The 15291-nt window shown below is 36.8% G+C and overlaps 1 protein-coding gene across 1 annotated transcript in view; it reads left to right on the top strand.

Moving 5' to 3' along the window:
• LOC145260618 (uncharacterized) overlaps nt 1–15291 on the top strand; it is a 204443-nt gene that overhangs the window by 99023 nt on the left and 90129 nt on the right. The window contains exons 8-9 of the mRNA XM_080118930.1: nt 6243–6540; nt 11799–11986. Coding sequence (XP_079975056.1) covers nt 6243–6540; nt 11799–11986 — 486 coding nt within the window. The remainder of the gene's footprint in view (nt 1–6242; nt 6541–11798; nt 11987–15291) is intronic.

Raw genomic sequence — 15291 nt, 5'->3', positions numbered from 1 at the left:
CTACTTGTTAGCAGCGGCTATTAGTCTTTGCTGGAATTTGAGTGGCAACAAGCCTCGCCAAGGTCCCAGTTCTCTTCGCAATTATCAGGCGGAGGCCTTTCCTTCCTCATTGACTTTACTTGGTTATTTAGTGTCACTCTTGGGGGGCAGTGATGTGTTCTTAGTTCCATGTAGTGTTTCGTGTTTTTCCTTTGCAGCAGTTTGCCTGGTCCACGCTTGTTGCCCCTGTGTTAGTTTCCACATTCAAGCGGTTTTCTTAATATTTCAGCTGTTTTCATTATTGTTATTCGTTGTACTTTTCCAGTTATTCCTCTGATTCCAATTTCTCCCATCCTTTTTTTCAAAGTTTTTCGGGATTGTCCCTAGTGTTCCTACTATTATTGTAATGTTGTGACCCTTTGAGCTGTGATCATACCGTAGTATCTGTGTTAACTGTGGCATGCAGGACCAAGGGTCAAAACAACATTATTATTGTTATTATTATTATTATTATCATTATTATTATTATTATTATTATTATTTGATTCGATCAACGACGGGTCGCTGGATCAATTATTATGATTAGAAAAATAAACAAGTAAATCGGGAAAATTATTGATTATAATATAATAATATAGCAAAATGAATGTGAAAATAGAAAATAGATGTAAACATGATTTTTGGTTTGCATAAACAAATGACTAGATCGAGGTTACATCAGCTGTTGGTCTGAGACACGTAATGAGATGTAGATTTTCCTCAGTGTGAATCATACATATTTAAATATATTAAAAAGAATACACGTGGATACAACATGCAATTTGGACCATATATATATATATATATATATGTATATATATGTATATATATGTATATATGTATATATATATGTATATATATGTATAAATATATATGCATATATGTATATATATATGTATATATATATATATAGATAGATATGTATATATGCATATATATGTATATATGTGTATATATGTAGATAGATATATACGTATATATATGCATGTATATATATACATACATATATACATATATATACATCTATATATATACATATATATACATATATACATGTATATTTATACACATATATATACATATATATACATATATACATATATATACATATATATACATATATATATGTATATGTATATATATATATATATATATATATATATATATATATATATATATGGTCCAAATTACATGTTGTATCCACGTGTATTCCTTTTTAGTATATTTAAATATGTATGATTCACACTGAGGAAGATCGAAGGATCGGTTGAAAATTATGTGCTTTTGAAGGAAACATTTTTGTTCTTTTTCAAAAGACTTTTTGTATTCCTACACGTCAACACACAGGAAATAAATACAGAAAAGATATAAACATTTATATATTTTTCGTATTGATTTTTTTTATTCATACATATTTAAATATATATATATATGTGTTCTTGATAAGTTTTTGTTTCGGTTTCAATTCAAGCTGATGAACCCAAATTATATAGACATATTTTTTTTTATTTTTGAAATCATAACATTATAAGAATCGAATTGACTCTATAATAATATATAAAAGCGTATTTTCTGAACGGGCGTTTTAGAAACTTTGAAGTTTTAACACAAAAAGCTTTAGAAACTTTAAACAAAAACGTTTTAGAAACTTGTACGTTTTAACAAAAAAGCTTTAGAAACTTTAAACAATAAATTTTTAGAAACTTTGAAGTTAAAAAAAAAGCTTTAGAAACTTTAAACAAAAAAGTTTTAGAACTTGGAAGTTTTAAGAAAAAAAGCTTTACAAACTTTAAACAATAAAGTTTTTTAAACTTCGAAGTTTAAAAAAAAGGCTTTAGAAATTTAAAACTAAAATGTTTTAGAAACTTTGAAGTTTAAAAAAAAGCTTTAGAAACTTTAAACGAAAAAGTTTTAGAAACTTTTAAGTTTTAACAAAAAAAAGCTTCCTTTTTTACATGGGGTCACTACTTATCAAGGCCCGAACGCCACTCAGGGATAAGGGCTATTGCGTGTATAGTAATCAATGAGATAGTATTATAGTAATCATTAATATTGGGGTTTTTGATAGAGTATCTTACTTAAGGGGGCGGTTTGTCAGGAGTTTGTTTATATTGGACTTGAAGACGTCCAAGTTGTAGTCAGGTGGGAAACAGACAAACGGAAGAGAGTTCCACAGGCGTGCAGTTCTAAGAAAGAAGCTTTGCTCATGGAATCTACGTTTGGATTTAGGCACAGATAAAGAGTGAGGAAAATTATTGACAGTATTTTCAGCCCGAATGGTGTTTCTCGTGAAAGATTGGCGAGGAGGGACGAGGGATTGGAGCTCAGACGAGCACCTGCCATGGAAATAACGATAAAACAAAGACAGGCTCGCAACGTATCTTCTGTGGGAGAGAGCTTGCAGGAAAGAGAAAAGGGCATCCCCACTAAACCACGAAGTCTATTTTGTACTCTGTCAAGGCAGGATAGGCTGTTTTTAGCAGCTTCTGCCCAGATGTGGCAGCAGTACTCCATCCTTGGACGTACTTGGCTTTTATACAGATAGAGAATTGCATCAGTAGTGAGATATCTTCTGGAGCGGTAGAAGGATCCCACCATTTTCCCAGCGTCCCCAGCAACAGATTTGATGTACGTGTTCCATTTCAGATCAGGAGTTAAGGTCAACCCCAGAAGCTTGTCAAACCATGGAGCCTCCCCAAGACGAGAGCCATCCATTTCAATTGATGCCAGATGGAGATCAAAGCGTTGATGATGTCAAGATAGAAGCTTGGTTTTGGATGCATTAAAAGTGACCAGCCACCTCTTCCCCCATTGTACAACGCGCTCAAGATCAGAGGAGAGAGAATTAGAGAGAACTTTGTCATTTACGGCCTTTGATGTGTTCCCATAGATAGTCGTGTCATCAGCGTAGATGTCAACGAATGATTTAAGTATGTGTTTTTGGAGATCATTTATGTAGATTAGGAAGAGAGTTGAGCCCAGGATGGACCCCTGAGGGACTCCAGCATTAATACTGTGGGCCTCTGATTTCTGCCATTAACCACTCCTCTTATGAACCTATCAGAGAGAAATGATTTAATTATTGAGAAAACATTTCCAGTTATACTGTAGCTGGAAATCGAAGTACGCCCTTATGCCATACCTTGTCGAAGGCCTTTGATATGTCAAGAGCAATTGTCCTGGAAAGGAAACCTTTGTCAAGAGATTCACTAATCCTATGTGATATAACGGTTAGCACATCTGCTGTAGATCTTGCAGAGCGGAAACCATATTGCATGTCACTAAGAAGGTTGTTTCTGTTGAGGTGGTTGACTACTTCTTTATTTAATATGGATTCCAACAACTTACTCATGACACATAGGAGACTTATTGGTCTGTACTGAGAGGGAGATGACTTTTCATCTGAATTCTTAAATACAGGGCATACTGATGCTTTTCCAGGGTGTTGGAAAGCACTTTTCCTTAAGGAAACGCTTAAACAGTTTTGTAAGTATGGGGGCAAGTTCTGGTTGTAGCTTTTTCAGCACTATAACTAGAATGCCGTCAGGGCCAGTAGCTTTACTGGAATCAAGGTTCTTGATTAGCTTGGCGACCTCACGCACAGATATTTGTATGTTGCAGAGCGTGTTGTCTGTTATAGGAGGAAATACAGGGAGTTGATGGTCATTGTCGCATAGGGTAGAATTAGCTGCAAAGTTCTTGGCAAATAGTCTGGCCTTGTCTGATGCTGACGAGATGACCTCAGGTCCATTGATGATAATTGGGATAGAACGCACGCTTCTGTTCAAGATCCTATTTTCCAGAACTGGTGGGAACCAAGCCGTTGCTCAGCTACTTTGGATTCAACAGACTGAGTATATAGCTCTCTTGCATGTTTTATTACTCTTTTACAGTGGTTGCTGTCGTTCCTGAAAGTAGCTTTAGTCTCAGTACATCTATTACGTTGGTAGCTATGGAAAAAGTCATTTCTGTGCGCGATGACAGCAGCACATTCAGGGGAGAATCATGGCTGGCTGTTAGGTTTTTGTTGGAATTTTTTAGATGGTATGAATCGGTCTATGCCTATAATTAACCATTCGGTCAGGTCTGATACTATAGAGGACACATCCTTTTTAAACATGAAATGCAGAGGTAGGTCAGATATGAATGTACGGAAGCTATCCCAGTCAGCCATAGAGTATCGATATACAGTACGGTGGAGAGCTACGTCTGAAGACTTATTACATTTCATTTTTATCTTAACTGATACAATGGAGTGGTCAGAGGATCCCAGAAGAGATAGAACGGAACATGAACACAGCTCAGGGGAAGTTGTGAGGAAAAGGTCTAGAAGGCTTGCATATTGACCGGGTGTATCGGGCACACGGGTGGGCTCGTGAACAATCTGAGTGAGGTCATAGGCAATGGCAAAATTATGACAAAACCTCTCCTCGTCATTGGTTTTATTTGTATGGGTCAGCCATTCCACATTATGGACATTGAAGTCACCACAAATGTGAATGTTAGCCGAAGGATGAGCAGACAGGATGTGGTCAATTTTCTCAGATATGCTCTTAAAAATAGTAACCCTACGGTTGTGGGGGCGATAGAGGGCAAATATAAATGCAGTGGTATAAGCTAGTGCAACCTGGAAGCACATAATAGGTAAATTAGGGTCTCCTCTGGAGATATCCTACCACATAGAAAACCATATTTGATGTAGGCACATATTCCATGCCCATGGAGATTTTGGGGGTCAGATTTAGATGTTAAGTTAGAGTATCCTTTAATTATGAATTCGTCTAGATAAGTGATTGGCCCTATGCCAGTTTCACTTAAAAAGAATATGTCCGGTTTCGTCTCCTGTAATTGTGTTTAAACCTCTGGAAGGTTAGAACGTAGACCCCTAATGTTTGAGAAGGAGACCTGGTAGTAGGGGTATACGTTGGAAGATAGGGTTCTAGGTTTATTCGTGTTTCTTTTTTGGAGATTTGTCATGATTGTTGAGGTTTTGGGGTTTGTGGAGCAGGTCGGTAGACTTGGTTGGAGCAGGACAGAGAGGGGAAATAAGAGAGAAAAAGACCAGACATTTTTTTGTTTTTGTTTTTTTTGTTTTGTGGCACATGATAAGGAAAAGTCGTAACAATTATCCACTAGTATGGCATCGAGAGGCCCTACCAGAAACTACTGTATGGTCCAGAATCCATTCACCAAATGGCAATACAACAGCACTGATACTTTGAACCTGCTGATAGGACAGCCTCCTTAGTGGTTAATCCAAGGTTCGGGTCCCTGACTGTCAGGCGGGTAACGTCAGCCTAGACGAAACGTTTACCTCCAGCACCCTTACTAGAGACATGACCACAAGGATAGACATAGAAACAGAAATTTTCCGACATCTCAGGCTACTCTTTACAAAGTACTGCCGACCAGGAAAGCAGCTTTTTCTTCACCCTTTGTCAGAAAAATCACTCATTGGAAAGGAGGACTGAAGGACAAACAAGGAGAAGAAAGAGTTACTGGAGCTGCCGATAACACATCCACATGCATTATATACTCTTCATTGGGGGGGGGAATAAATAAATAAATAAAATTAAATTTTAAAAAGGTGAGAAGGACTTATTAATATCCATAGTTTTAGAAACTTTAAACAATAAAGTTTTAGAAACTTTGAAGTTTAAAAAACGCTTTAGAAATTTTAAACAAAAATGTTTTAAAATCTTGGAAGTTTTAACAAAAAAGCTTTAGAAACTTTAAACAAAAATGTTTTAGAAACTTGGAAGTTTTAACAAAAAAAAGCGTTAGTGACTTAAAACAAAAATGTTTTTTAAACTTTGAAGTTTAACAAAAATAGCTTTAGAAACTTTAAACAAAAAAAGTTTTAAACTTTGAAGTTTTAACAAAAAAAAAAGCTTTAAAAACTTTAAACAAAAATGTTTTAGAAACTTGGAAGTTTTAACAAAAAAAAAAGCGTTAGTGACGTAAAACTAAATAGTTTTAGAAACTTGTAAGTTTTAACAAAAAAAGCTTTAGAAACTTTAAACAAAAAAGTTTTTAAACTTTGAAGTTTTAACAAAAAAGCTATAATAATACCAAGGCGTCTCCATTTACGCTGAACATCCACAGAATGCCAACATACACCCATGAAAGAGTCCGCTGTGGAATTTTCACAGGTCCCGTTAATTATTATTATTATTATTATTATTATTATTATTATTATTATTATTATTATTATTATTATTCAGAATGTGACAGGGACATCTACATTCAATTTGACTGGACCCACAAAAATCGCCATTGCATCATCTGAAACGTTTGAACTGAAAATGCATTTGCCTATTCTTACCAAAAAAGTGAAGGTTGATGTTTTTTCGCCCATGAACACATCCGGTGTCATGTCCGTTTGTAGTCTCCGAGTTCGAGAGACAGGCAAGAATTTTGCATGTTTCCCTGTCGACTACGTCCAAGGGGAAGTATCCAACTCGAAGATTTACCGCGGAAATTCAAGGGCACACCTCAATATGGGAGATGTTGTTAATTCCGGTAAGTTCCCTCTTCAACAAAGTAAGAATTTCACCGTTATATTTTACACACACACACACACACACACACACACACACACACACACACACACACACGCGTGTGTGTGTAAATATATTGAACTTTGTTGGTATCCCTAGGAATTAAAATTGCATTTATTTTTATTATATATTTTCTTTATAAAGCATGTAAAGTTTCCTTAGACTATATATATATATATATATATATATATATATATATATATATATATATATATATATATATATGTTCACCATATCGGTAATATCTTGGTCCATAGCTGGCCAATAAACAAAACTTCTCATTAGGCTTTTCATTCTGTTTATTCCTGGATACCTCATGTGAACATCCCTGAGAATTCTTTTTTGAAGGGTTTGGGGGATGACAACCCTTTCAACGTATACCAGTATTTCGTCTCAACCAGAAAAACATGTCTGAACTGATAATTTCGGCTTCGTGGTTTGAATGACATTGTCATTTAGGGATTCTGACTTAATTCCCTGAAGTGTGACCGGCAGTTCGTGGATAATATTGTTTATCATGGGTTTTACATCACTATTAATACGTAGTGCCGCGATTACTGAATCTTCAAGAGGTTCCATTTTGTCAGGAATCAGTCTCGATAGACCGTGTGTATGGGCTGGTTGTTTTGAGGGGAGAAATTTTTTGTAAAATTATAGCTCAGCAGAATAGTTCCCTATCTTAATAGTCGGTTCGCAGTGAATCTTGGAAGTCCTTTTTTTGATCCAAAAATGGATATCAACGGCTTATTGTCGGTTTGTAGAAAAAATGTCTTCTGTACAAGAACCGGTGGAATTTTGAAATTGTAAATATAATTCCTAAGGCCTCTTTCTCGATCTGAGAATAATTCTTTTCCGCTGGCAAGAGAGTCCGTGATGCGAAAGCAATAGGCTGTTTCGAACCATCCGGCATTCGATGTAGCATGCACGCCCTGATGCCATGTTGACTAGCGTCGCTAGCTACTATTATGTCCAACTACGGGTTGAAATGTGCTAGGAATAGTTTTGAAGTCAGGATTCTTTTTATTTCTTGGAATGATGTCTGACAATCTTCTGTCCAATCCCAAGCCTTATCCTTTTTCAGCAATTCATTAAGTGGTGCGCGCAATTTGTGCATATTTAGGATGAACCCCTGATAATAATTTGCCAAACCTAAAAAACTCTGTAATTGAGTTATGTTTACTGGTGCCGGCATTTCTTTAATAGCGGTCGTCCTATCTGGGTCTGGGCATCTGCCATCTTTATCGATTATTTGACCCAGGTATTTAATTGTTTGTAAAAAGAACTCGCATTGATCTTAAATCCATAATCTTGAATTCGACTGAATACTTATCTGATATGTTTTTCATGTTCCTCCCTGCTTTTACTCGCTATGACAATGTCATCAAGATATGCGATTGCGGTGTCCAAGCCGGACAGCATAGTATCCATTACTTGCTGGAATATTGAGGGTGCCACCTTGATACTTTCGTATCTGTACAAACCCCGATGAGTGTTAATACAAAGGAGGTTAGCGCTTTTGTCGTTTACCGGAATCTGTAGGTAAGCGTCGCTTAGGTCGATCTTAGAAAAAAACTTGCCGCCATTTAATTTCGTGAACACTTCTGGACTAGATAATGGATAATGAAAATCTTCTAAGGATCCGTTGAGTCCGCTCGCGAAGTCGGCGCAAACGCGAATTTCCCCGGACCTTTTCTTTACGTAAACTACCGGAGCAGCCTACTCACTATATTCAATTTTAGCCCGTATACCGATGCTTTCTAATCTATCTGTCTAGTTTCTGATTTATTTTGTTCAGGAAAGCGAACGGGACATTACGTTTCTTTTTAAACACCGGTTGTGTGCCAGGTTTCAACTTAAAATCTGCGGTCATTTTTGTACATCTCCCCAGGCCAGGAGTAAATACGTTTGTGAATTCTTTTTTAAAACAAGTTATACGTTCTCCGTTTCTGCTGGACGGGTATCTATTTTCTTGCAGAATGTGGATATAGAAAGATCCAGGTTCTCACTATCTTTTAGCACATACAACCTTAGTTTTTTCTTGTTTCCCCCCGTAAAGTTACGTTTGTAATTAATTCACCTTCAAAATGAATTTTTGTATCATTAACGACCGTCACCGTTCTGTTAGTTTTTAACATAGTCGGCTTTTGTAATATTTTCCACGTTTTGAAATTTATTATTGAAAGATCCGATCCACTGTCTAATTGGAATTTAATAGCCTTGCCGAAAATGTTAACCGTTACATATTTGCGTAGATTTTTATCTACGACGTCCTTAGTTCTGGTTTGACGTACACAGCTTCTATTCTGAGTTTCCCTACAGTGCGAACTTTTATGACCGATCTTATTGCATAAATGGCATCTTTTTGTTAAAATGGGCAATCCTTTACCCAATGTATTCCACCACATCTAAAACAAGCGCTCGCTGCTTTTAGCTTTTCTGAGTTTCGGTGGTTAGTGTCTGTGTGTCATTTCGATGTTTTTTTCTTAGTTGCTTTTTTTATATTCGCGATGCCTGCTTCGATATTTCTTGCATCATTTTTTTTTAATAATTTCTACTTTTTGACAATCCTCAGTCAATTTTTGAAGTGTTAAGTTCGGTTCATTTTCTAATTTTGTATAGACTCTGCGCCTGATTTCCGCATCGTTTCCCGCGGTTAACCCTTGCGCCAACACAAGACATTTAAAGTGTCTGCTGTTAGTTCAGACAACTTAAAGTCATCACAGTGTTTGTTCACTACAGCTGCGTAGGTGGCAAAATCGTCATTGTCGTCTTTTACCACATTCAAGCATTTCCAACGCTTATGGAAAAGACGTTTTCGGCGAGAAAAGTTCTGTTAACAAATTTACCGTCTCATTGAATGATAAATCTTCTGTTTTCCGAGGCAAGATGTAATCTACGAATTTACCATGCTCAGCCGTTTCCAATTTTCGTAGTAGAAATCTGGTTTTCTTTTGATCATACCAGTTGCTGCAGTCAATATTAAAAAAATCTTCATAACGTCGACAATACGCTGCGAATGATTTTTCCTCTTCCTCGTATTTGAAATTGTCTATCGCGGTCCATATTGTATTGTGATAAAATGCTGAATTGCTTTCCGCATTCGCATTATTTTTAACAATTTTTGTAAGTAACTCCTCTGTTCGTAATTGACGTTCGGCTAACTGTTTTTCGGTTTGTATTTGGCATTCCGCTAACTGTTTTTGCAATTCCTTTTGTTGTTCCTCGAATTGTGACTGACGCTTTGCGGCATCGATATGCAACTTGGTCAAATGTTTCAACGCTACTTTCAATTCGTTTATTTTGCTCTGTCAGCATTAGCAGTTTCAAAACGTTCGCTGAATTTTACAAAACCGTTTTATTCTTTCTTATTCCTTCTTTCAGACAATAAAACGAACAGAAAAAATATATAAAAAAGTTCATTGTCTAAAGAAAAAAATCAAGTGTATATTTTTCTCCAGAGAAAAAAAATGACGCCCGTTTTTAGCAGCGAAACCACAAGTGACGAATTCATTTTTCCAAAAGTATAAAAATTTACCTTTCTAAGTCGAAATAAACCTTTTTCTTTTTGCAAAAGTACACCGCTATCTTTTAAAGTCGTGACGAACTTTTTTTCTTTTCAACTCTTTTTTTTTCTGTAATGATCTGCGTTTTTTTTTAGTTAACGTGAACCTTTATGTTGCAAGTGTTATGTTAGACACTTCCTTAGGCTTGATAACACTTGAGTCCGACGTCGTTAGTATTTTTAGAATACTATTTCTACGCGAGTATTTTTTTATTACTGGTTTCGATTTTAGTATGCTCCTTGAATCCCATGGCCTCAGTGTTTAGTTTTTTAGAACATCGTTTTTAAACGTGAGTACGTTCTCCGAATCTAATATCGCCAGTGTTAGGGTTTGCAATAAGCCACAAAGAAAACAGAACAACGGAATAGAGTTTAAAGAATGTATTACTGGAACAACAATGTAAAAAGGTTACAACTGAAAAGAGTAGTAATCGTCACCGAGCAGGGGAGGGTCGCTTTGGTGTTTAATCCACACCTGGGATCAAAAGATCTATGGTTTATATAATGGATAGAACAGTCCATTTGGAGGGTGATTCCCCCACAACACTAATGTATACCCATTAACCCTTATCCTCGAGTGGCCTCCGGGCCTTGATAAGTGGTGAGTCCTGTGTAAAAAAAGGAGGGGATTATAATCTCTGCTCAAGATAAAAAAATATTGAAAAATTGTTTAAAAACATTAATTCCTTCACCCTTAACTGCCACTTTTCTACAAGGAGGAGTTTCTGTTTTCGAAAGTCATTCTCTCTTTACGATTGACTAGCCTTAATTTTAACCTTTGCGACTTCCATTTTGGCGAAGAACGCAACGACAAAGACGTCACGTTTTTTTTTCACGTTCTTTTTCTCCTTCGAGGCAAGGGTTCGAGCCTGCCTGCCTGTTATCACTTTTTTTTTGCTCAACACACACCTCCAAACTCCCGGGCAACGTCGGGCATCCAGGCTTGTTATATATATATGGTTGGATCCATTTCTCGGCGTTGCTTGAAGAGATATGACAAGATTCTAACTAAAAGGTATTAAATATTCATTTTGAATTGCTAGGTTTTTTTTCTCATTAAATGTTGGTTTTGTGAATCATTTTTCTGAGACGTTCGTTTTTAAGACAACATTCATAGAAGACAGTATTTTTCCTCTATTTAAAATCCGTGCGAACTACACAAATACACATCGATTCAAACTTTACGACAACCATCAACACAATCGAACGCATACATTTTCTCTCTACACAAGGCGTCGACCGTTCGAGTTAATAAAATGAACAACAGGATGAAAAGTAAAACAAAAACCAGTCTTTTTTATGAATGAGTTGTTTTATCAACGAAAATATCAGAAAAAATAAGAACGAAAAAATAATTCAATCATTTAATTAAAAATATACATACAGTAGAACCCCGGGATACGGTGACCTTAGGATACGTTTTTTCAGGTTACGATGTGAAATATGATGTCTTTAACGGCCTCCGGTTACGATACCCCCTCGCCTTAAGGTGTTATTTATAATGTTATTTGATTATATACATGCGTGTTATATACTGAACTGTATTTTGTTACTAATTTTTAATGCCGTATCCCATGGTTCTACTGTAACATTATCCGGTTTTCTAAATTTTCGAATTAAATTTTCGAGGATTTCAATATTTTATTTCTCTTTTGAAGGAATGAGGTCTAAGCTGTATGATCCGACGGAAGACTGGGTTTCTCTACAGTTCACGATGAAGGTCTTCGATGACGCATCCCTTGTCGGAAAACAGTTCTGGATTGGAGCTTCTGTCACTATGGATATGAACTTTATATGGACGGGTCAATGCTTAGTAGAAATAGATGCTAAAGCGGACATTTCCACGGTAAGACATTTGCTCTCTCGCAAAATATACAGGATTTTTCAAAAGTAATTTATTATTTTTGTTAAATAAATTTAAAACTGCATTTTTTATGAGAACAAAACTTATACATCAGAAAAAGAATAAATACAGAATTTATTTGAGTGTCGTAATGCATCAACTTGATCACGCCATCTTGTTTTACGCCATCTTGTTGCACGCCATCTTGTTGCACGCCATCTTGTTTTACGTCATCTTATTTTACGCCATCTTGTTGCACGCCATCTTGTTGCACGCCATCTTATTTTACGCCATCTTGTTGCACGCCATCTTATTTTACGCCATCTTGTTTTACGTCATCTTGTTTTACGTCATCTTGTTGCACACCATCTTGTTGCACGCCATCTTATTTTACGCCATCTTGTTGCACGCCATCTTATTTTACGCCATCTTGTTTTACGTCATCTTGTTTTACGTCATCTTATTTTACGCCATCTTTTTTACAAAATTTAGTCTTTCTTCCATCTTGCTTTACACTATATTGTTTTACATCAATTCGTTTCACGCCATATTTTTATACGCCATCTAGATTTACTCTACTTAGTTTTACACAATCTTGTTTCACACAATTTTTATTTACATAATTTTTTTTTACGTCATCTGGTTCTACATCGTATTTTTTTAAAATTACATTTTTACCCCAAATAAGGCACATTTCAACTTCGATGTAGGGGGGGTATCAGGGACATAAGCTACAAGGGTACTCTAAGAGGAGTTGGGCAGCAAGATGTCGGTTCACGTTACACTTGAACTTCTGCATGTCAGTGCAGTTGGGGGAGCAGGAACCGGAGGGGAATTCCAAAGTCTAGCGGTTCTGGGGAATAAACTACTGGAGTAGAAGTCTCTCTTACATCTAGGGATCTCAACTGTGAAGGGGTGGGATTTTGTTGCTTGCCGGGTTTGTCGGGGGTATTTATGTCGAGGGGGTACAAGTGCTTGCAGTTTGTCGGAGCATTCACCGTTAAAATACTTGTAGAACAGGCAGAGGGATGCTACATTTCGTCGATGGGACAGAGGCTGAAGCTTAGATGACAGTTCATGACCTATTAGGTTGGCAACTCTCTTTTGAACCTTGTCAAGGAGTGAGAGACAAGTAGCAGATGCACCAGCCCAAATATGACAACGATATTCCATACATGGGCGAATGGTGGCCTTATAGAGGTACAGGATACTTTCGGGCGTTAGTAGCTTTCTAGCACGGTAGAGAGAGCCCACCTTCATCGCAGACGCCTTTGCAAGAAGAGGGACGTTCGTGGCCTTCGGTCCAAGATCAAAGTGTAGTATATGTTCCGGCAGATACTGTAAGCAAAGACCCTATGTGTGGACTACCCCACAGATAAGACCTTGGTCAATGTAGGGGCAACCCTTCATACCAACAGTTAATATCCAGCTCCCATTTCCCACCTCTCGGGAGCTGGTCCCCCTTTTCCCTCTCCCTCCCTCTCTCTTCACATTAAAAAACGGCCTTGTGCCTGATTTGCTCAGTGGGGAAGTAAATAAATACATACTGCAAGCAAAGACCATATGTGGGGCGACCCCACAGATAAGACCTTGGTCTATGTAGGGGCAACCCATACTTATTGTCAGTATCCAGCTCCCCTACTCCCCGGGGAGTTGGTCCCCATTTCCCCTTCACTCCTCACTTTAAAAATCGGCCTTGTGCCTAATTTTCTCCGTGAGGGATCAAATAAATATCACCTACCTTTTTCGCAGCGGTCCTGGCAATGCTCTCAATGTAATTTTTCCACCTCATGTTTACTGTAAACGTTAGACCGAGGAGTTTAAAAGATGTAGTTTTAGATAAAGAGTGTTTGGTCGTAGCTATTGATGGTAGAGGTTTCTTTTGGTTATTGAAGGAAACAAGTGTAGGCAGCATTGAATGTGTCCATCCATTTTTGTCCCCATTCCACTACAGATTGGCGGTTATCCTCTAGTGTTTCTGCCATTTCTTTAAATATGCGTTCATTTATTTTCCTGTCGTGTCTGTTATAGAGCGTGGTATCATCAGCATATATACCCATCTCACAGACAATTTTGCCAGGGAGGTAATTTATGAATATTAGGAATAATAGAGGTCAAAGGATAGACCCTTAAGGCACTACCACATTTATATCGTATTGTTTAGATGTACGACCATCGAGGACAACCTGGATTTTTCTTTTATCTAAGAAGAATTTAATTATGTTAAGTATTCTTCCAGTGATACGGTATGATCTGATTTTTCTGAGAAGACCTTCATGCCATACCCTGTCAAAAGCTTTGATATATCTAGAGCTACTGCTCTACCCTCCCCTACTTTGTCCAGTGAATGGTATATACGTTTATTTTACACAACTTTTATTTATGTCATCTTGTTTTACGTCATCTTGTTTTACGTCATTTTGTTTTACGTCATTTTGTTTTACACGATTTTATCGTCATCTTGTTTTATGTCAACTGTTTTACGTCATCTCGCTTACGTCATATTGTTTACGTCATCTTTTACACAATTTTTATTTATAACATCTTGTGTTAACTCATTTTTTACGCCTTTATAGTTTTTTTTACATATGCATCACCACTTATCAAGGCCAAGAGGTCACTCGAGGATAAGGGTTAAAGAGTGTACAGTAGAAATTGGACAATATAGTAATCGTTAGTAATGGAAATTTGGTAAATTTGTTAACTTATATGGAACGGCTCATCAAAAACTTGTTTACGTTAGACTTGAAGACAACCATATTGTAGTCAGCTGGAAAACGGGAAAACGGAAGACAATTCCATAGGCGTGCAGTTCTAAGAAAGAAGCTTTGTTCATGGAATCTACGTTTAGGTTTAGGCACAGATAAAGAGTGGGGGAAATTAGTGATAGTGTTTTCTGCTAGACGGGTGTTTCTTGTGAAAGTTTGGCGAGGGGGGAACCATAGATTGGAGCTCAGCCGAGCATTTGAAAATAACGATAAAGCAGAGACAAACTCGTAACATCTCTTCTGTGAGAAAGAGGTTGCAAAGAAGAGAAAAGGACATCCCCTACGAGGCTACGAATCTATTTTGAACTCTTTTTTTTTACGTGATCTTGTTTTATGTCATTTTGTTTTACGTTATCCATCCTTATATCATCTTGGTGTACACAATTTTTATTTACACTATTTTTTTTTCGAAATTTTTGTTTAAGTCATCTTGTTCAAGTTTTACTGCTATTTTGATGGGCGTGTAAAAATGAACTGTGAATCAATTAACGAAACAATACAAATTTAAATGTCTCCTGTCAGTTATATTACGACGAAAAG

This window comes from Euprymna scolopes, chromosome 36, assembly GCF_053919585.1.
Source record: "Euprymna scolopes isolate OS-2025 chromosome 36, ASM5391958v1, whole genome shotgun sequence".
Lineage (NCBI taxonomy): Eukaryota > Metazoa > Mollusca > Cephalopoda > Sepiida > Sepiolidae > Euprymna > Euprymna scolopes.
This window is presented reverse-complemented; position numbering and strand designations above follow the sequence as displayed.